Source organism: Oncorhynchus masou, chromosome 9 (genome assembly GCF_036934945.1).
Source record: "Oncorhynchus masou masou isolate Uvic2021 chromosome 9, UVic_Omas_1.1, whole genome shotgun sequence".
Lineage (NCBI taxonomy): Eukaryota > Metazoa > Chordata > Actinopteri > Salmoniformes > Salmonidae > Oncorhynchus > Oncorhynchus masou.
This window is the reverse complement of record NC_088220.1, coordinates 55,416,621-55,439,941: the sequence shown is the minus strand read 5'-3', so window position 1 is coordinate 55,439,941 and position 23,321 is coordinate 55,416,621. Positions and strand designations below refer to the sequence as shown.

At 41.7% G+C, this 23,321-nt stretch overlaps 1 protein-coding gene across 1 annotated transcript; it reads right to left on the bottom strand.

Moving 5' to 3' along the window:
* Positions 1-206: 206 nt before the first annotated feature.
* LOC135546249 (mitogen-activated protein kinase kinase kinase kinase 5-like) lies at positions 207-23,271 on the bottom strand. The gene is made up of 32 exons (XM_064974521.1): positions 23,082-23,271; positions 20,414-20,745; positions 13,721-13,778; positions 12,722-12,812; positions 12,483-12,547; positions 11,702-11,757; positions 11,525-11,572; positions 11,186-11,228; positions 11,002-11,074; positions 10,764-10,895; positions 10,382-10,444; positions 10,160-10,241; positions 8,888-9,004; positions 8,615-8,696; positions 8,453-8,505; positions 7,920-7,981; positions 7,714-7,758; positions 7,576-7,596; positions 5,242-5,287; positions 4,362-4,521; positions 4,059-4,159; positions 3,938-3,979; positions 3,469-3,624; positions 3,027-3,087; positions 2,737-2,839; positions 2,404-2,462; positions 2,111-2,214; positions 1,668-1,845; positions 1,470-1,538; positions 1,216-1,308; positions 926-1,049; positions 207-833 (listed from the first exon to the last, which is right to left on the bottom strand). The coding sequence occupies exons 2-32, from the start codon at positions 20,519-20,521 to the stop codon at positions 737-739; spliced, it is 2,592 nt and encodes an 863-aa protein (XP_064830593.1). The 5' UTR covers positions 20,522-20,745; positions 23,082-23,271; the 3' UTR covers positions 207-736.
* Positions 23,272-23,321: the final 50 nt, after the last annotated feature.

Genomic DNA, 23,321 nt, shown 5'->3' with positions numbered 1-23,321 from the left:
TTACATAAGGCAAAAACGAAAGTGGGGTGGATGGGTAGGCTTATAACCCATCATCTCAGACAACTTTGGCATTTTAGCTAATAATAACTTTTCAACGATTTACTACTTTTTAGCTACTTTGCAACCATTTAACACGTTAGCTAACCCTTCCCATAACCCTTTAACCTAACTCTTAAACTTAACCCCTAGCCTAGCTAACATTAGCAAGCTAGCTAGAATTTGTAACATATCATAAATTTTGCAAATGTGCTACATATTGTACATTTTCGCAAATTCGTAACACATTATACATTTGGAAATTCATAACATATAATATGAATTGTAATTTGTAACATATGAAATGGGTGATGGAAATCCATAAATTAATACAAAACATAACATATCATACCAAACGGAGTGTCTCTGATTCACATACAGAATAATCTGATTCACATACAGAATAATACGAAATGCTCTTGAGACCAGGTTGCAGCAGAGGTCAAGTACTGTAGTACTGTTACAGGATAAATAGGTATTTGTGGAAGAATGAATGCACATGTGTGTCTGGGCACACTGCCTGTGTGGGCTGGCAGTGGAAGCACTCCATCTGCTCCTAGATTGTGAGGGATGAATTCTGTCTGTGCTCCTTTAAACCAGCAGCACAGCAGTGTTGTTGGGCATGGACACAGTGCCATGGCTGCTGCTTGGAGTGTTCGCAGTGGTGCTACCTTGAGATTGGTCCCATGTGCTAGAGTTCTCAAGGTACTGGGACATAGTTCTCCGCAATCTCCAGGATGTACAGGTTACAAAGCCCCGAATTGTCCTCACTCTGCCGTGTCTCCATGACAACTATCCTGCAGGGGGTTATTAATGTGTTAATCAAAACAATATTTACTTGATTGTGTGTGTGAGTGTGTATCCCATGGAACTATACAGGCACACATACCGGTCTGATCCCACTAGACGGAAGGTCTTCTTGGGGTCTGTGATCTCCTGCAGTACGTATGGGCCCTCTCCTCTCCTCTGCCAGCCATGACGCCACACAGCCAGCAGAGTGTTCTCAAAATACACTGAACCGGACAGACGGAGAGAATGTGCATTAGGCCCTCAGACAGACAGAGGGAGGGAGAGAATGTGCATTAGGTCCTCCGTCTCCCAATACCCCCCCCCCACACCCATCAAACCTCACAATGATTTATCATGATGACCATGCTCCTCTACTCCTCCCCTTCTTACCTACAGCTTCCACATCAAAAGTGAAGGTTGTCTCAGCTTGAATTATCGGGTGGCTCCTCTGCACCCCCTCCAGGTCCACAATATGTACTGAATCTATTCAAAGGCAAGAGAGGTACACACACATTAGCCCTTCCTACACATTTAATTTTCCTCATATAGATTAATAGAAACACCGTCATTCAGGGGTTAAAACAGACTTGGTCTGTAACTAGCCTACTCTTCCTGTGGATGGTGATGTTAACAACATGACTTACTCTCAATGAGCACCAGCAGAGTGTTACAGTCCAGCTGGTTCACCTGCACTGTGTCAGGACACCGGCTCTCTGGAACACAAACACACAGTTACAACACAACTGTAAGATTGGTCCAAACTAAGAACAAAGCTCACAATTCCATTGGACAGTATGTTCATAGAAACAAGCATGCTCTGGGATGTGTTCAGTTCATAATACCTAAGCCAGTGTTGGTGAACCAAGAGGTGTTAGAGTTGAGGTTCATGTTGTCCAGTTGAATGGGCTGCTCAGGACTGGGACCCCTGTGTACCCCAATACACACTAGAGGGTACTCCTGCTGCGGTGCCACCATCATCTCAAACACACGCAGGGGACTGGGCAGGGGGAAGTCAAAGTGCTGCAGGGGACAAATACACAGTCAGGGAAGTAGTCAGGGAAGTAGTCAGGGTCTGACAGCTGTGACAGTAGACGTGACTACAGGGTTGTCTCTAGTAGGGAGAAAACTATTTGAAACGGTGTGAAACAGTGAGCAATTATCTGAACTTATCCAATAAGATATTTTGCAAACTGTTTTGCTACGATGTGTCCTACTGAAGAACCCAGGAAGACAGTGGACAGCAGGATGATGAGAAGGGATGCTGTGGGATCCTGTGTGTACTCACCTTGATGAGCATGAACTTATGCATGGGCTCGTACCACTGCAGGAGCACCACACTGGTCTCCAGGGCACAGCACAGGAACACACAGCCCTGCTGCACATTACTGGCTGCACGGAGCAAGGGGGGGACAGAAGAGGACCTCAGCATTCTAGTATAACAGTCATTTAGCAGACACATTGATCTAAATCAACGTTGACTTCAAACCCACTCGTGTTACAACTGAAGTTCAGTGACCAAACCGCCTGAACCATTTAGTTATCAAGCTAAACAGAACTTCTCAACTTCTCTTTTCTCACCCACTGAGCAGGTCTTGCAGCCTTTGGTGTCCGGTATTTTACATGACACCGAAAACTTCCTGCAAATAAGAAAGAAAATGTATGTTGATACGTAATAATAACTACAGGGGGAGACATTGTTATAATTAACAACAAACACCAGGGAACAAACACCACCACTAGGAACGAAGAGGAAGGGAACGGGCCGAAACAGGGGTGGGACTACTACTGAACTTAATAAGAAATAAGAATAAGAAATGATTGTTAGGCTTTTCTGTTGGGAAAGGCTTTGCTACGGTGTTCACTGATGAATAAGACGCAGCACTAGCGTATGGCAATGAGTTGTAGGGTTACCTAGGCAATAGTCTGTGGGTTGGCAAGGCCACCATTCGCTGCTCCTTTCGGGCCTGCTCACACAGCTCCTTCAGTAAGTGAGAATGGAGCTGGGATGACTTACCTGTGGACGAAAACACACACACACACACACACACACACACACACACACACACACACACACACACACACACACACACACACACACACACACACACACACACACACACACACACACACACACACACACTTCAGTCTATTTATTTGACAGATGTTAGTATTGTAGATTGTCTATGGCTTGCAGATCTCACCTGATATTGACATGAGGACATTACTAATGGTGTAAACCCAGCTGCACTTTCCTGGATAGAGCTGCAGGAGAGATTCGGGCAATGAGAACATTTCAATGGTTTTCAAGTTAGGTAGAGATTACAAGCAATATCAAAGCAAAATGCAATACTGCAGCTATAACATCCATTTTACTGAATTGTACAGTCATACTGTTGCATGAGCTTAGTCTCTCAAACAATACGTTTAGCCTCACTGTAGCTCTGGTCCAGGGCGTTAGGACACGTTCAACACGGGACCAGATCTAGCCTCACTGTAGCTCTGGTCCAGGGCGTTAGGACACGTTCAACACGGGACCAGATCTAGCCTCACTGTAGCTCTGGTCCAGGGCGTTAGGACACGTTCAACACGGGACCAGATCTAGCCTCACCGCAGACATAGAAAGACATTAGAGCAGATTCTCACCAGCTCCATGGTGGCCTCTGAGCTGTTCAGGTTGAGGGTGTAGATCCCCTCGTCTGCTCCCAGGATCAGGTGGTGGTCTTTAGTTGTCGGATGGTCCCACGACGTTGAACAATTTACTTTCAACGGACAGCCATGGAATACTTTCTTAAAGTACACCTAGAGACGAGGTGGAGAACAGGACCCCATATTCATAAACTGTTTCCGTGTAGGAGAGCTGATCTAGGATCAGTTACCCCGTGTCCATATCATCAGAATCATTATGATAAACAAAACGAAACATATCCTAGATCAGTACTGCTAGTCTGAGACTCTTTATAAACATGGGCCCAGGAGTCACTGTCATTGTTCGTAGTGTGTGTATAGTGTTCCAGATAAAGGTGTGAGTAAGTCTCAGTGCATCAAAACAGAGTTACAGTAACTGTCGTAAGATGTAGAGACACATACTCGTGAGACTGGTGGACAAACTTACTGGAGGTTTCTTCAGCACAGGGCTGGCACATTCAACTGGATCCTGCAACAGAAAACAGACACATACTCTAAACATGCATATTGGAATGAAATGCTGTTTTACTTCCTGGTCCCATCCATACCTGGGGGGGCTGTCTCCTTCTCCTGTCTTTCTTGGGGGGCAGCTCAGGTGGTTGGAGGTCCGCTGGTCTGTCTGTTATGTGTAATGGGAAGGAAACAGGGTCTACAGGGGACACAATCATGTTGTTACTGTACATTAGAGAGCATGGAGAAGATGTGCTTCAGGGTAAATGTCATAGGTCAAAGGTCATTCACTGTATATGGTACAGTATACAATTCAGAAGGGACAACAGGGCTATCAAATGAAGATCCTATAACGGTAACTGTAGGTAACAAATAGGGATAAGTGTGGAGCTGACACTCACCGGAGTTGACGTTTCGCTGGGAGCGCGGACGGGGGACGGGGCGTGTGTGGGTGGCACTAGAGGTCCGGAGGAGGGGCGAGGGGGCGTAGAGGGAGTGAAGTGTCTGGCCACGTTCGTCCTCTCCTGTCACAATCTCCTCTGAACTGTGACAAACTTTGGGCTGTGTGGGCACAGTGGTGTAAAGTACTTAAGTAAAAATACTTTAAAGTACTACTTATGTATTTTTTTATTTTTTTTGGGGGGGGGGTATCTGTACAATACTTTACTATTTATATTTTGGACAACTTTTACTTTTACTTCACTACATTCCTAAAAAACTTTTTACTCCATACATTTTACCTGACTCCCAAAAGTACTCGTTACATTTTGAATGCGTAGCAGGACAGGAAAATGGTCCAATTCACACACTTATCAAGAGAACAACCCTAGTCATCTCTACAGCCTCTGATCTAGCGGACTCACTAAACACAAATTATTAGTTTGTAAATTATATCTGAGTGTTAGAGTGTGCCCTTTGCTATCCGTAAATTAAATTTAAAAAACATGAAAATGGTGCTGTCTCGTTTGCTTACTGTAAGGAATTTTGAATGATTTATACTTTTACGTTTGATACTTAAGTATATTTAACTTTTAGACTTTTACTGAAGTAGTATTTTAACGGATGAATTTTACTTGAGTCATTTTCTATTAAGGTATCTTTACTTTTACTCAAGTATGACAATGGGGTACTTTTTCCACCACTGCGTAGGAATATGAAGCACTGGAATTGTGGCTTTAATCAACTTTATGCTGTAGGCTATGTCAACACCATATTCATAGACACATGGGATATGTAGAGGTAACGAATGGCCATAGTTTAGAAAATGTAGTGTTTGTTTACCTTAGGAGGGAGTGGGGGTGGGATGTCATCTCGTGGGATTGTTACACTGTTCAGGGAGAAACAGAAATAGTTCAGTGTTTCAGATTGTTGTTTTCATCCAAATCTTCGGATCTCTTTTCCCATGCAGCTCTTATATAGACGGGTCGGCTGACAATGTCACGAAAATGATGTGCGTATCAACGTGTCCAGAAGTTGGGTGTTGTTATCATTCTGAACGGTCAGCTAGCAAGCAACAATTACAAGAAGCTGCCATGTGGGGTATCGTTGGCAGCTCATTTCAGCTCTTTGTATCTTGTTATTGATACCATGTCTTGCTTTGAGGTGTTTTGACTGATGACATGTCCATGCTAATATCCAGTACAACAAAAAAATTGCAGTTTTGAAACTGCAATAAAAGTGCAGTTACTGCAGTAGACTGAGTAGACTGACATTTTGGACGCAGTAATTGGAGAATAACTGCAGTGTACTGCAGTTGAACAGCAGTTATACTGTACTGTAACTGCAGTTACACTGCAAAAGAAAACGGTGCTATTTTGGACACAGTATTTGTAGCGTACTGCAGTTATACTGCACTCTGACCACAATCTTTTTTCCTAAGGGTTAGCAAAAATTCGCTAGCTAGCTAACCAACAACTGCAACGATGTATTTGATAGACATCAAGTGCTCATTGTGCAAATGTATTTATGTTTTCAATAAACATTTGGAGACTAAAATATAGTTCACATGTTGTCAACATTCTATGCCAACCCTGTCTATTTTGTCCCATTTGTGTTTGTATTTATTAAGGATCCCCATTCGCTGCTGCTTTGTTACTCTTCCTGGGGTCCAGAAACATTAAGGCAGTTATATACAATTTAAAATATTACATTTCATAACACTGACTGGCAACAGAGGGCTGTCTCGATGTGCAAGGAGTTGACTCCTAGTAGGGGGGTATAAATATATGTGCTTGTGTAATCATGTCTTTGCAGTTGTTTGACCCAGTGGGTGGATAAACTTGCTTTGAGTTTTTTACTAGTTGTCCGTGAGTTTTACTCTGTTTGTTCAGAACATAACAGTTGGCGTTGTCGGCAGGATTCACCACGATTTACAGTCGAACTAGGGAGTCCGAATCAGTGAAACAGGAGCCGGGACCAAAAACAAGGTAGGCACAGTTCCTACACCTTTTACCATTCATTCTGAGTCGTAGGCTGAACCAATTATAGGATACGGACCTAGAAAGCATGAGTTTATTCAGTAGGCTCATTGTGTAATGACCAGCCGTGAATATTTGACGTAGGGTAGGTTCCGTAAGGATAGGTCCCGAGTGGAGCTGGTTCTCCTCAAGATCCGTTGGTGACACTACAGTGTAGGGTAGGTTCCGTAAGGATAGGTCCCTAGTGGGGTTGTTCTCCTGCAAGATCCGTAGTTGGGACGAAAGTCCCAGCCGTGGTGGCCGTGAGGCCGTAGAGTGTGCGTGTGTATGGATAAATTGTCATGCTTGTGTACTAGTACGAAAGGTTGTAGAGAAGTAGCCCATCTAGAAGGACAAAGGACAGAAATGCATACCATGGAGAATAGGAGATATCGGAGAATATCTGTGCTGATGAAACATTGTCAGTGAGTGGGAATGTGGATGGTGATAAAAGGTTGCCTATAAGTTCTGGATGAGAGCCCCATCCAAGATATTCAAACATCGTTTGAACATAATTTGTGTGTTTTAGCAGTAGCAATAAGGAGAGAGGTTGGTTTATGCCCTATTGGGGAGGGGAACTGTGACAGATTATACGGAAATAGGGAGACAATTGATGAATCATTTTGGTTATGTGTGTTGTCAACAACAGTGATATGTGAAGCGTGACATGTGTATAAGACAGCTGTTTGTCCCAGAGGGTGAATAAACTTGGTTTGAGCTTTGTACTAGTTGTCTTTGAGTTTTTACTCCATTTGTTCAGAACCTAACCATGGTAAAGACAATGATGTTGAGCGAAGTCCATCCACTCCATCCCAACCGAGAAATACAGTACACTCAACAACAAAAAAGGTTATTTGTCATAGGATAACCCTTTGATGAACCCTTTTTGGTTCCACCTAGAACCCTTTACAAAAAGGGTTATCCATTGGGGAGAGCCGAAGAACCCTTTTGGAACCCTTCTTTCTAAGAGTGTACATCCGGAATGGTATTCACTAAAGTGTCTCAGAGTAGGAGTGCTAATCTTGGATCAGTTTTATCATAATGGATAAGAGAGGTGGTGCTGATCCATCAGCACTCCTACTTTGGGACTGTGTGAATATGGGCTCAGAAATACAGATGAGAGTGAATGGGTGAAGTAAGTCTCAGCAGGCTTGCTTACCTTCTGGTGCAGACGGTCGGACTGTGGAAAGAAGATAGAGAGAAGGGAGAGAGGGTTGTCAAACAGCTCAGATAAATGTACAACTGAAGATATTTCAATAAACTAATGAATGAATAGTCAAGTGTGCGTTGGGATTACATGTCCACGTCATCATAGTCATCATCTGAGTCCATGCATTGGTCTCTATGGGGAAGAGAGAAGGGGAAGGAGATCAACACAGTGCCAGATAAGATCGGTAGTCAATAGTGGTCTCCTTGGATAATTTGTCCTGTAAGTGGAAGACTTGGAGATGATGGAGACATCAGTCAGTGTGTTATTGGTTTGCTGAGCAGTAATCCCCATACCTAATCAGGCTCTTGTCGCTGCCAGTGGATCCCAGTGTGTGCCACTGCACTGTAGACCGTACCTGAAGTACAGAAAGACAATGACAGAAGACTCTGATCAATAAGATATGCAGACCTACATTTGTATCCACACTAGGAAGCACAATGGTACACAGGCATGGATACACCACAGGTACAGTGGTGTAAAGTATTAAGTATAAACTATCAAAAGAAAGAAAGTCACACACTCCATGTATAATAAATTGCTGGGAGATTCCTTTATTTTGATAGTTTATAGTTTATTCGCCATTAGTCAGCACCTCCACACAAACTATTATTCTGGGTGCGCGCTAGCTCATGTTTTTATATGCAATGTATTAAGTAAAAAAAATACTTTAAAGTACTATTTAACTCGAGTAGTATTTTACTGGCTGACTTTCACTTTTACTTGAGTAACCTTCTATTAAGGTATCTTTACTCAAGTATGACAATTGAGTACTTTTTACAGCACTGCCCACACACACTCATATACACTCATACACACACACACTTACCATTGCTTCTGGTGAGGCTGTCTTTACTGGCCTCCTGGTGTAGAGCTGCTCCACTGATAACACACACACACACAACAAATCCAGTGATTAGTCGCACATCTATACAACCGAGTACATTTCCTGGACAGGTTCACAAAGGAAAATAATAATTATATATCTCACAGCTGATGTCAGAGTTGGTTCTCTCTGCCTGGTTGTGTCTGTTAATGGAGTAGATCCTTCTCAGGGAGCCGGGTACCACAACCTATAGGATGTATCACCATAAAGCCATGAGTATTGCATTCTTACATTTTACATGTCTTTTACAATGTGTGATCATGTTTATTGATATGTATCATTCATGTGTATTGTGTATACAAAATATATTACTATATGATATTACAGTGTTTGTGTGTGTGTGTTTGATTGTGGAGGGTATGTGTGTGATGCTCTGACCTCCACGTCTTCCTCCTCAGATGGCAGCGAGGGCTTCAGTTTCTCAGGGTGACGCAGCTTCTCCAGCAGATCCAAGATCAGATCCTGTCTCAGACACGGCTGGGTCAGAAACAGGTGCTGCAGGAAGAGAGAGAAACAGAGAGGGACAGAGAGAGAGAGAGCCAGAGAGAGATAGGGAGAAAAAAGAGAGTGAGAGAGGGGGGGTATCAAGGAGAGAAAAAGGCATACAGTGATTACAAGAAATGAATAGATGAGCCCAAGTTTCAACTTTATTTGTGGGCTAGTACATGAAGTCATAGGGCAGCCATCAATAGACACATACACTGAGTGTACATAGGCTGACCAGGTGAATCCAAGTGAAAGCTATGATCCCTTATTGATGTCAATTGTTAAATCCACTTCAATCAGTGTAGATGAAGGGGAGGAGACAGGTTAAAGAAGGATTTTTAGGCCTTGTGGCATGAACTGCAACACTGCTGCGTTTTTCACGTTCAACAGTTTCCGGTGTGTTTCAGGAATGGCCCACCACCCAAAGGACATCCAGCCAACTTGACACAACTGTGGGATGCATTGGAGTCAACATGATCCAGCATCCCTGTGGAACTCTTTTGACACCTTTCCCTAAATAATTGAGGCTGTTCTGAGCGCAAAAAGGAGTGCAACTCAATATCAATACCATATTCTTAATGTTTGGTATACTGAGTGTATACAATAGGCCTACTAGGGATTGACATTAGCAGCAGCACAAAAGTATAGCAAGCCAAAGTCACCTAATAAGTAAAGTGCTTAGTGCATTTTCAGATCATCTAGTCAACAATATATCAACAGCGTGCAAGCAAAAACAAAAATAAACACCACCATCATCAACAACATATTACGGTCGTCATCCTCAACATCATCATCATCCCTAGCCTACCTCCTTATCTTCCCTGTATTGAAAAGGGCAATGGCCATAAGGGTGAAGGAGTGCTTGGCCCTGTTAGTCTTAACAGTGGGGGATCTAAACTGGCAGCCAGATGGTAGGACCTGGAACTCATGTTGTAGGGGGTGGGAACAGTCAGACAGGATGGATTCTTCCTTTCTCACCACTTCTCTTTTGTACAGGTCAGACAGACTACTCTGCTGCACTCCTGTGATCTTACTGCCCACTTTCACTATTGTAGCTAGTGCATTTGAAGAAAAGTGAGGGAAGGAGAAAGAGAACCGGTGGGTGAGTGAGTGAGATCAAGCAGAGAAGAGAGACATTCTCTGTGTTTCTTGAGGTTTACTCACTGTCAGCATCTTTGAGGCACTGGGTCTCTTCTTAGTGTTCCTGATCAGCATTGCCTTGACAAAGTTATAGAAATTCGAGGACCTAACATGAAAGTGGTGGAACAAATACTGTTGTTTTAACCAACTGCATATTACAGACTGAGGATTAATTGACTGAATGAATTAAGGAATACAGGTATCATTGCCACATCCCAGGTGGATAGTAATGGTTTTACTGCATACCATTTGGCCTTTTCCTTTAGTTTAGGAGGTTGGTAGCCACTTTTGGACATGAGGAACAGCACCCTGAGAAAAGACAATACTTTGATGTGAGGTTTGTGTGTGTGTTTTTTTGTGGGTGTGTGTCATCACAGGTCGACATTGTAACTAAGAATGAGTTCTTAATTGACTTACCTGTATAAATAAAGTTGAAATGAAACGTAAAAAAGTGGGTAAACGGCATGTGCGTAAACGTCAGGCATGAATGTACATACAACTAGAACATAAGGGGGTGTAGAAAGAGGAACGTCTTGATTCTTTCTGCGGGGAGTGTGAATGTAAGAAAGAATGTTGTGTGTGTGTGAGAGGAATGATTTGTGTGTGTTTGTGTGTGTGATTACCTTACCTTAGTGGGTGCACATCGAACAATGGGGGCTGCAGCTCAGCCAGCTCGATAGCAGTGATTCCTACAGACCACACGTCACACAGCTCGTTGTAACCCCCCTTTATCGCCACGGCAGCCACCTCTGGCGCCATCCTGGAAGACATGGGCAACCGCTACCATCAACATCAAGACCATCTGACATCAGATACAACCTCAAGAAGAGCCAAAGGGAGGGGACTCATTTGACCTTCAACCTCACCAGTAAGGAGTCCCGATGAAGGACATCCGCCGTGCCAGAGTAGCCGTGATCTGTGCCGAAATCCCAAAGTCCGCTAAACAGCCAGATAAATGCGTCACTTGTTTAATGTGAGGACAGAAAATGTATGATTTCGGTGTCATTATTTACTTCCTGATGAGTGTACTAGGGCTTCACAGTCACACACCTAGCTTCACCTCTCCAAGGTCATTCAGGAGGATGTTGGCACCCTGGACAACAGGAAGAAGAGACAAAAGCCATCACGATTGAGCAATGTGTACAGTATATGCTGTCTGGACAGCATGAAAACACAACAAACATTGCATCATAACTTAAAGCAAGCCTTGTCTCAGCCAGAACGGCCCTTAGCGACAGACTAGCATCCTGTCTAGGAGGTGTACTAGTACATCAAGTTGACTCATGCTACTGAAACAGAGATAGGCTCCTGCCCCCATAGGCCATTCATAACCGTTATAGAGGCATGACTCATCCCAGCAGATTAGGGAGTCAAACCTGGTCATTTCACCTTTATGTCTCTGTGAATCTTCTTCTGGCCATGTAAGTAATCCAGACCCTGCAGGTAGACAGTTAGTACACTGTTATGTGTTGATATCAAAGCTGAAGATATCAAAACTATTACCTAAAACAGCCAAGTGACATGTTATCCATGCTATATTGTAATGTGTGATATGAGTGATCTAACCTGCAACATCTCCCTGCAGACAAATGCAATCTGAAGCTCAGAGAGAGGTCCGGTCACTAGAGGGAGAGAAAAGAGGGTGTGAAGTAGGACACTGTTTTATAAACTCTGTTACAGTTGTAGATCGTAATCTGCTCCAGTTCACCCACACCCACACACATTACTCTGGAGGACAATGTGACAAATGTCATAAGAAGCACAGCAGTCGATAATGATGAGTAACTTATGATCACTCAAATTAAATCTATGAAAATCGGCGAATGCAGAAGATGTTTTGGGAGGAGGTTTTTTTTCAGCGTAATGGTAAATGGTGATACACTCTTTGAAAAAAAGTGTTCCAAAAGGGATCTTCGGCTGTCCTCATAGGATAACCCTTTTTGGTTCCATGTAGAACTCTCTTTAGAAAGGGTTCTACATGGAGCCCAAAATAGTCTTCAAAAGGTCCTCCTACAGGGACAGCTGAAGAACCCTTTTAGGTTATAGATAGCACCTTTTTTTTACAGGAGTGTAGGTGACCTTTAAGGGTGTTGCTGTGTTTGAACTTTGTGCACGTCCTAACGTGACAAAACTTCTTGCCAGAGGTACTTCACAGAGTAAACCCTGCTGGTTGTGAGACTGATCTGTAGTCAAAGCCTGATTAAACAGCTTTATGTCTCTTTCATCCACACATACTGTAGATTACCTCTCACCTTCTGTTAGTCTAACAATTTCACCTTCCTCCTCAGAGTTTTCTCAGTTAATACATCACAAATCAACCTAAGCTGGCACACACACACACACACACCATGGTAGACATCCTGGAGAGAGCCTCCTCCACAGAACTCCATGCAGATCGACAGCGTGTTGGCCCTGGAAACACACACGCATGTCACACACATGCATCTGTCATATTAAAGGTTTATACTCCCAGTAACTTTATCATGATCACAACTGATAATATTCCCAGTTAGTCTGTATCATCCCATTCCAACTAGAGTATGATATGTGGCTGTGTGTGGCAGGGCCTGCTCAGTGCCCACTCACCGTATATAGCTGCCATAGTAGGCCACAATGTTGCGGTGCTTGCAGCTCTTCACTATGACGATCTCCTGCTGGATTACTGAGAAGTCCTCCTCTGTGTGGGAAAATGTCATATCATTTTATATCATGTTCGACACTGCAATGTATATGGATGCCAGAGGATGTCACAATATAGCACCACAACATCATCTTGGTTTGTAAGCAATTATTTTTGTGGAACGGCAACATTTGACAACGGCATTACCTCGGAAATCTGATACCAATGTGGATTGAAAGGTTTGTTTCTTTCAGACCTGGATTCAAATACTACTTGAAATCATTTCAAATACTATATTTGTGCTCAATTAAGCTTGCCTGTTGTAATGGAACAAATATAAATGTCTAGAATGACCAAACCCCACCCACCTGGTACTCCAGACAGGTTAAAGCAAACGCTCCAAGTATTTGAAAGATATGAAATAGTATTTGAACCAATGATGTATATAAATCCTGATTGCTGATGCTATGTATTGGCCAATGAGAGGCTTCGAAGCCACCGGTCGGCCATCTTGGCACTCCCCAGTAGGTGCTGTCCTCCATAGAAATGAATGGAATTCTACAGTATTTCAATTAAATGTTTCAAGGACAAAATTACATGTATTTAAGTATTTTTTGTTGTTGTAGTGGGGACAGTAACATTAGTCATCTCAAAAAATCATACTTTGAGGATAAAAAATATGTATAGATATTTTTTTATTTGTATGTTTAGCTCACATAATATAATTTAAAGTATGCATTAAGGTGTCTGTAATAGAATAAACATGGTAAAATGAATATAGACATTAATAAATGCATTTCTATAGATTCCAAAACATTTTTTACAACGGTGGAGGAGTACCAAGATGGATGCATGGTGGCTTCAACATAGCGCCCCCTATCAGTCATCTAGTGTATATATAAATAATTGATTTGAGCCCATGTGTGGTCTCCAGTATCTGTAGTAACAAAGGGGGGTTATTTTACCTGGCTCCATCTTGATGACCTTGATGGCCGCCAGCTCCCCGTTCTGCTTGTTCCGAGCCTGAGTAACAGACAGCTGCATCAGTCAGTGGACTTGTTATGGAAGGGGAGTATAACCTGATTCACTGACCTCAGGACAGATCATGTTGTGTCTATGAGTTTATGCGACAATTACTTTCCATTGAAAAACTGTGTTCATTATCTGTTGAGAGTTGATATGGTGTAGCTTTTCTGTGGCGTTCAACTGTTTTGTTTACTGTGCTAAAAATATCTGTGGTCCGCTGTGAGGAAACACCTAACAGGACAGTCCAGACTGTCCTATTTACTTCAGCATTGCCCAATCACACACCCGACATACACTAGAGAACACCAATGAGAGACCCTGTTTGTTGGTTGACACAACAACACTAAACATACAGTTGAAGTCAGAAGTTTACATGCACCTTAGCCAAATACATTTAAACTCATTTTTTCATAATTATTGACATTTAATCGTAGTAAAAATGCCCTGTCTTAGGTCAGTTAGGATCACTACAGCTTTTATTTCTTTCATCACATTCTCAGTGGGTCAGAAGTTTACATACATTCAATTAGTATTTGGGAGCATTGCCTTTAAATTGTTTAACTTGGGTCAAACGTTTCAGGTAACCTTCAAGAAGCTTCCCACAATAAGTTTGGTGAATTTTGACCCATTCCTCCTGACAGAGCTGGTGTAACTGAGTCAGGTTTGTAGGCCTCCTTGCTCGCACACACTTTTTCAGTTCTGCCCATAAATGTTCTATAGGATTGAGGTCAGGGCTTAGTGATTGCCACTCCAATACCTTGACTTTGTTGTCCTTAAGCCATTTTGCCACAACAAATGGGAATACCCATTTGCGACCAAGCTTTAACTTCCTGACTGATGTCTTGAGATGTTGCTTCAATATATCCACATGATTTTCCCACCTCATGATGCCATCTATTTTGTGAAGTGCATCAGTCCCTCATGCAGCAAAGCACCCCCACAACATGATGTTGCCACCCCCGTGCTTCACGGTTGGGATGGTGTTCTTTGGCTTGCAAGCCTCCCCCTTTTCCCTCCAAACATAACAATGGTCATTATGGCCAAACAGTTCTATTTTGGTTTCATCAGACCAGAGGACATTTCTGCAAAAAGTACAATCTTTGTCCCCATGTGCAGTTGCAAACCATAGTCTGGCTTTTTTATGGTGGTTTTGGAGCAGGGGCTTCTTCTTTGCTGAGCGGCCTTTTAGGTTATGTTGATATAGGACTCGTTTTACTGTGGATATAGATACTTTTGTACCTGTTTCCTCCAGCATCTTCACAAGATCCTTTGTTGTTGTTCTGGGATTGATTTGCACTTTTCACACCAAAGTACGTTCATCTCTAGGAGACAGAACGCATCTCCTTCCTGAGCGGTATGATGGCTGCGTGGTCCCATGGTGTTTATACTTGCGTACTATTGTTTGTACAGATGAACGTGGTACCTTCAGGCGATTTGGAAATTGATCACAGGGATGAACCAGACTTGTGGAGGTCTACAGTTTTTTTTCTGCGGTCTTGGCTGATTTCTTTTGATTTTCCCATTTAGGTCAAGCAAAGAGGCACTGAGTGTGAAGGTAGGCCTTGAAATACATCCACAGGTACACCTCCAATTGACTCAAATTATGTCAATTAGCCTATCAGAAGCTTCTGAAGCCATGACATAATTTTCTGGATTTTTCCAAGCTGTTTAAAGGCACAGTCAATGTAGTGTATGTAAAATTCTGACCCACTGGAATTGTGATACAGTGAATTATAAGTAAAATAATCTGTCTGTAAACAATTGTTTGAAAAATGACTTGTGTCATGCAAAAGGTAGATGTCCTAAACAAGTTGCCAAAACTATACTTTATTAATAACAAACTATAGACATTTGTGGAGTGGTTGAAAAACAAGTTTTAATGACTCCAACCTAAGTGTTCCGACTTCAACTGAAGCCCTTGGGTGTGCACAGTGGAAAGTAGGCAGACAATGGGGCGGGTTAGCTGGCGGTTACTGGGTTGAGTGGAGAGAGATGGTCACTGAAGGAAAGCCACAAAACAAACAGTGCTCCTCTCACAGACCACTGGAAACATTGTGATCGAAGTCAGGCCGTTTCCATGGTGACGTCACTGACATTATTGACAGATTGACACCACACAGATGCAGACACTCACCAGCTCTTATACTCATAGAGGATACATGTCTTAAGAAGCACAGCAGTCGATAATGATGAATGACTTACGATCCCTCAAATTAAATCTATAAAAATAGGCGAATGCAGAAGATGTTTTGGGCGGAGGAGTTTGTGTGTGTGTGTGTGTGTGTGTGTGTGTGTGTGTGTGTGTGTGTGTGTGTGTGTGTGTGTGTGTGTGTGTGTGTGTGTGTGTGTGTGTGTGTGTGTGTGTGTGTGTGTGTGTGTGTGTGTGTGTGTGTGTGTATAGGTTAGGCTGATTTGTGATTTCTCTTTAACTGGGAAAACTTTGGGAAAGGGTAAGGGAGAAAAAATTCAGCCAAACAAAAAGTAAGAGGTCATCTACAGTTCTACTTTGTGAAGTACCACTGGGAGGAAGTTATGTAATGAGTTCAAAAAGTTCAAACACAGGGACACTCTTAAAGGTCACGTGTCACCATTTACCATTACAGTGTAACCTCGTGGGGACATACAATTCAGTCCCATTCAAAATCCTATTTTCATTAACCCCTAACCCTCACATTAACCTTAAGCCTAACCCTAACCCCAAAACCTTAACCCTAGCTCCTAACTCTAAAACTAACCCTAGCTACTAACCCTAACCCTAAACCTAATTCTAACCCTAACACTAATTCTAACGTTAACCCTCAACTTCCTAGAAATAGCATTTGACCTTGTGGGGACCAACAAAATGTCCCCAGTTGGTTAAAAAAAATGTGTTTGCTTATTATTCTTGTGGGGTCTTCTACAAGTCTAGTTAAACACGTCCACACAAGTCCACACACACACACACACACACACACACACACACACACACACACACACACACACACACACACACACACACACACACACACAGACACACCCACAGACACACCCACACACACACTATTTCGTGTGAAGTGTAGATACTATAAATACCAATGACTCTCTCACTTCTTTATTTCCACTTTCTGGCCTGTTGTCAAAGATTGCACCTGGCACAGCATGTCAGTGCATTGTATTGGAAACTCAACCTTATTCTGTCCTTTTTAATTTGGTACATGACGAGTCAATGCATTTGAGCCTGCGGGATAAATTCTATTGCATCGAGAACTTGAGATTGTGTAAGTAGTTCTTCTGAATGTCACATCAGTAGGATCCCTGCTTACAAACAAAACAAGTCTACTTCCATAGAGGGTAAATCCATTTGAATTGAACCACTTTTTGAAAGTATCCATACATGTTGGCCCATGGAAGAAGTGGTCAGAAAGATACTTTTTGGACCTGAATTCCAAAACATTAAGGAGATAGAGGTGCTCAAATTTGGCATACCCCACCATACTATGAGTCATCCATGTCTGGAAAAGGTAAACGGTGGAATTTGATGTAATTTAAAAGCTTACTCACAAGGTTGTCAAACTATTTTAGAACTTCTTGGAAAATATTTTTTAAATTATCGAAAAACACATGAACTCAAATTTGTTTCATATTTCCATATGTAGTAGCTAAAACCCTACCATACATCATCTGAGGTTTTTTTGTTGATCCCACTATCGGTTGAGAAACAACATGCTCTTGAATACAGGGTGGGTATCATTTCAATCATTGATTTTTTTTCATAGAATGGACCTACCCCTTCAGACCACTGCAATTTAGCTGGTACACAATTGACATTTAAATAGAATTTACATTTCTACTTCTAATTACTACCACAAAGATGGCCGCTGGTCCACCCATGGTCGAATGTCAACTTAAATGTCTTTTCTATCATCTATATTTCTAGGATTTCAATACTTTCCTATGGAGGATTGACGTAAGTATATATATATATATTTTAAAGGCATTCTATGATGTGTGGACCTCCAACCATCTTTGTGGTACCATTTGAAAGTAGACATTTCTATTTTATTCCCATTTTAGTACATTTATCAGCCAAAACTTGACACCTACCCTGTATTCAGGAGCATGTTGTGCCTCAACTGATGGCGGGCACAACACAAACACCTCAGATGATGTTAAACAGGGTCTAAGCTACAACATATGCAAATATGAGAAGAAGAAAAAAAAAGATTTACATGTTTTTAGATCATTTACATTTAAGGTTATCAAAATAGGAAATTGTTATAAAAACTGTTTTGTTTTCAAGGAATTACAAAACCGTTTGACAAACCTGTTCATAAGCTTTTAAATCAAATACATCTCAATTGTTTATCTTTTCCAGTGATCACTGTCTCATGGTATGGTGGGGTATACAAAATAGGTCAACTTTGAGCACCTTTATTCTTGAATGTTTTGGCATTCAGGTCCAAAAAGTCATTTTTATGACAACTTCTACAATGGGCAAATACTGCATGTATGGAAGGTTTAGTTCAAATCAAAAGGGGTGCTATTAAAAAGTGATTGAATTCAAATGGATTTAACCTAGATAGAGGATAGTAGTTGAAGTTGAAAAAAGAGTCTTAGCTAAATGTGTACCCAAAAAAGTATTCTGCTTTCATAGAAGAGTGTGCCGAAGCAGAAGTACGAAGTTACAAACGCATAAAACCCCACAGCTCTTTCAATTACTGAGCTTCATGTTGTATCCCAGCAAGAACAACTTGCCACGATAATGAACATATGAGACATTGACAAACATTGGCAGAAGTCCAGGTATTTTTCTGGTGTTTATTTTTGTTTCCTTGACCGCCCCCACCTCAGCCCCTCCAGACACTTAACCTAGACAGCATGCAAACCAAACATGTTCTTCCTCTTCCCCACATGCTAGTTAAATAAAGGTACAATAAAACAATTATAAAAAAATGCTCACTCAAGGCTGGCCTGTTTCCTTGACACTGTGGGTAAGCAAAGTGCCGCATCTGCAGGTATACATCAGTGTTCTGTCTGCTTGCTGAATCAACACATAGGCCTTAGAGAGTGGATAAGTGTGTGTGTGTGTGTGTGTGTGTGTGTGTGTGTGTGTGTGTGTGTGTGTGTGTGTGTGTGTGTGTGTGTGTTGGCTTGTGTGTATGTGCCTGTGGGTGAGTGTATTATAAACCCTTGTGGCTTCAGTGCTTTGAATGTGTATTTATTCACTTTGCAGAAAAAAACTGTTTGCAGACATTGCTACCATAAGTTGTTGAAAAAATGCAAAGTACTGTGAAAATAGAGCAGAATCTATCGATGGCCTCCGTTTCTCTCTGGAGAGGAAGTGAGCTCCATATCCCTCAGACTTTGCATCAGTCAGATGTACAGTGGGCAAGCTCCTGAACACAGCAGCTGGCATACTCTGCCTATGCTCGTTCAGTAAGGCCACTCATGATATTGTAAAATCTTTGTCATTTTTCTACAATACCATTATTGACATTGTAGAGTGTATCAGGATCCTGGAAAGGGGTATAGATTCCACATAAGACACACAATTTGCACCGAATGTTCCTATAATGTAGCATTAGCGTCCAGCACAGAGAAGGCACGAGGCAACTGAATGAAATGATCATGGCTGGTGCTGAATAGCACACTCATCATGTGGTGTTCAAACAGGTGCAAAGCACACTGCATTTCTGCTAAGTTCTGTGACCGGCGACAATATGACTAACTCAAGAAATAGAATGTGTCCTTGCAACTTGTAGAAAACAAGTGTTACTGCCGGATACAGTTTGATATTGCCTCCCAACATCCATGCATATCAATGATTCAGCTTCTGCATTTGTTTTAATGGATGTGATGTTCCAACTCACTTACTGGTCACATCCTTTACACACCTATCCCGATTCAAGGTTAACACATTGTGTATCTAATGTGGTCACAATAAATGTGACTTTAGGACGGTGAATTCTCCAGAGCAGTGGCAGTTTGTCTTGTTCCAACACAGTTACTGACTGAGAAGACATTCTGCCCATGAACAAAACTGCTACATACAAAGTCACAGTGTAACTGGCTGGGGTTGAGCTGTGAGAGGTAAACACAACTGACCTCATGGTAAGAGTATAGGACTTAGTTACCTGAAGAAAGACAACAGATCAACCTCTTTTCCCTGGTGAGCTATGAGCCAATCTCTCACTATTTGAGGAAACAGAACTGAGATAAAGCAAGAGTGAATCAAGTGTGTTTTAATGTAATACACTTTTAGGTAATACAAAGGGCCATATTCATTAACCATAAGTGAAAGATGAAGAGACAAAGGAAACCTGTATATGAAAAAAGTTAATCTAAAATCTATTTTTCTAAAACCACTTAACAGGAATTACAAAAAAACGAAGTCTAAATTCCCTGAGAATGTGAATGAAATAATCCAACAAGGTTAATTTACTCGAGACATGATTTAGGCCTACATGAAATCAAACCATCGCCTGCCCCCACAAATACAATCTTAAATGGAAAATGTTACTGTTAATCAGACTACTGACATTCGAAACACAGGCCACCATTAGAAGCATGACAAAAAAAGTTAAAAGCACAGCAACAAGATAGCATAAAACTCTCTGAAAATGTCCTGGCTGTGAGTTGTTTTAATCTCTGACCTTGTAAACTTCGCCATAGGTGCCTCCACCGACCCGGAGAAGAATCTCAAAGTCCTCCTGGGGATTCCGGGTGGAGATGTCCAGTGCAGCCCGGTTCTGGGAGTTCATTACTCCTGGGGCATGGCACAAACACACACACACAGACGCAAACTCCCTCCACTGACTGCTGTTCCTGCTTAGGCGAACAAACACCACACCACACTCTCTCTCACCTTCCTTCTTCACTCACCAGTTGAACCCCCCTCCCTCTGGTCTCTTTCTTCTCTCTCTGTTGCATGCTCAGTGAAGCTCATTTACATTTACTCTGGTTTTATTTCCTGTTGGGTGTGTGTCTGTGAAGGTATGAGTGTATGAAAGAGAGAAAGAGAGAGACAGAGAGAGAGAGAGAGAGAGAGAGAGGGAATGAGACTTAGTTTCACCATTGGCTTTATTACATTATTTGTGTGTGTGCATGCGTGCTTGCGTGTGTGCGTGCAGCTGCGCTACTCAGTTTTCTGTGTGGGTTCTTTCTTGTCACTTGGGCAAGCCTGCAGAGGTGTGAGCTACAAATCTGCAACACTGCTCTCATTTGGAGCCATTTATAATGGCCTGACTTCCTGTAGAGCAACAGTAGCATGTCGATACACATGAGAAACAAGAACAGTGTAAAACATTAAACCATTATTTGCCATGCTTCAGAGTGGTAGCATTCATTATCTAAAATATTACTTCCAATGAGGAAACTTGAAAAAAACATTCTGACGCATACTTAATTGATTGAATTCTCTGACTACCAAAGGACATAAGTCAAAAGCATCACATTGCTCCAGTATTGGTGATAAGAAATTAGTAAGAAATCAAAAGAGAGAAAACCTTTTCTGGACCTGCTGAGAGCACTAAAAACATTGTACAATAATATGCATATACTGTTGTTAGAATGACAGCAGGCTATATCGCATAATATTGTCAAATCAAATGTTGTCACATGCGCCAAATACAACGGGTGTAGTGACCGTGAAATGCTTAGTTACGAGCCCTCCCCAACTATGCAGAGTTAAAAATCATAATAATTAACACAAGAGGAATAAAATACACAAGAATGGAGCTATATACAGGAAGTATCAGTACCAGATCACTGTGGAGCTAAAAATATATATAAATATATATATATATATATATATACAGGAAGTACCAGTACCAGATCACTGTGCAGGGTATTTGAGGTAGATATGTACACAAAGGCAGGGTTAAGTGACTAGGCATCAGGATAGATCATACATAATATGAGTAAAATAAAGAACAGAGTAGCAACAGCGTATGATGATGAGTGTGAAAGTGTGTGTGCGTGTCTGAGCATACAAGAAAGCCCAAAGTGTGTCTGTCAAAGGCCATAGCACACAAACACCCACTGGTGTTTGCCATAGGCATATAGCAAGCAACCACAGATAACCTCCATTAAAATAACGAAAGGGCAATTAAGGCCTATGGGATAGTACGGCTGATGATCAGGTTTGAAATGAGACTATTTGGCGTTAGTTGTGATATGCATATGACAGTGTGCACTAACTGATAATAGAAATGTCACTTTATAATGGAGTTTCAAGGCAGAGAGATAAGTCGATGCCTATGTCATTTAAAGGTTTGGCCATAAAAGGAAGTAATGTCTAGCACTTGTGCAGTCTCCTAGAATCCACACATCACCACTGAAAAAGAGATCACTGTTGCATTAGGCACAGGCTATATCACATATCACATGCACTAGCACAGTGTTCCCCAACTGGAAACCAATGGTATTCTGAGCAAAAATAAATACACATTTGTATTTTTTCAAATGTTCACTGTTGGACATAAAATACTGTAAAAACATCAGGAAATTACCTCCAAATTATTTACTTTTTGGAAATCTTTTCCCAAGTATTCCCACGCATAATAGAGATACTATAAGTGATTGTATACAAATGTAAGCAAGGGTTGAAATGATTATGTTTTAGTCAAATATTATATATGTTTGGGATTCTTGCAGTCAAATTGCAGTCTACAAATAATTTGTAATGCTGTACCGGCCCCCTGAGCATCCCCCCAATAAAAAATCTGTCCCCTGCTGGATCTATCTGATGATCCAAACAGCAGTTTACCACCCTGCATCCCACTGCTGCTTTGCTTCTGAAGCTAAACAGGTTTGGTCCTGGATGGGAGACCAGGTGCTGCTGGAAGTGGTGTTGGGGGGCCAGTAGGAGGCACCCTTTCCACTGCTCAAAAACAAATAATCCCAATACCCTGGGGCAGTGATTGGGGCCATTATCCTGTGTAGGGTGCTGTATTTTGGATGGGATGTTAAATGGGTGTCCTGACTCTCTGTGGTCACTAAAGATCCCATGGCACTTATCGAAAGAGTAGGCATGTTAACCCTGGTGTCCTAGTTAAATTCCTAACCTGACCCTCATACCATCACCGAATCATCCCCAGTTTACAATTGGCTCATTCATCCTGTAACTGTTCCCCTGTAAATGAGAATGTGTTCTCAGGTAAAATAAACAAATTAAAGTTGATTTGCGAATTAGCACAACACTGTAACTATAGAACATATTACAATGTGAGAGCAATACTAAATATACTGTTTTTACAGCAACCAATATATTTATCTTAATAGTTCATACTCCATCACAACAATAGGAGGCAGTAAATTTACCATGCAGCAGTCATTTTGTTTGGGTAGGAACCAGGAACCAAATTGGTTTCGGTCTCGTGGTAGTAAAACCATCACATTCAGGCTCCTCGGTGCATTCACGTCATTCGAAACGCTCGTCAATGATAATTATAGTGCATATATTTGGCCATTCGTCTATATGTTCACAAATTAAACATACTGATTTGTTGATCATATGCTGTCTCAAATGCATTTTCAGCGACATGTTCTGCAGTTTCTAAC

Bases quoted from the DNA above. Each gene is read 5' to 3' on its own strand.
- LOC135546249 (XM_064974521.1), bottom strand. From the start codon at position 20,521: ATGAACTCCCAGAACCGGGCTGCACTGGACATCTCCACCCGGAATCCC. The intron at 11,229-11,524 runs GTGAAATGACCA...CCTGTTGTCCAG, and splicing joins AGATTCACAGAGACATAAAG to GGTGCCAACATCCTCCTGAA. The intron at 1,539-1,667 runs GTATTATGAACT...TTTGTGTTCCAG, and splicing joins GTTCACCAACACTGGCTTAG to AGAGCCGGTGTCCTGACACA.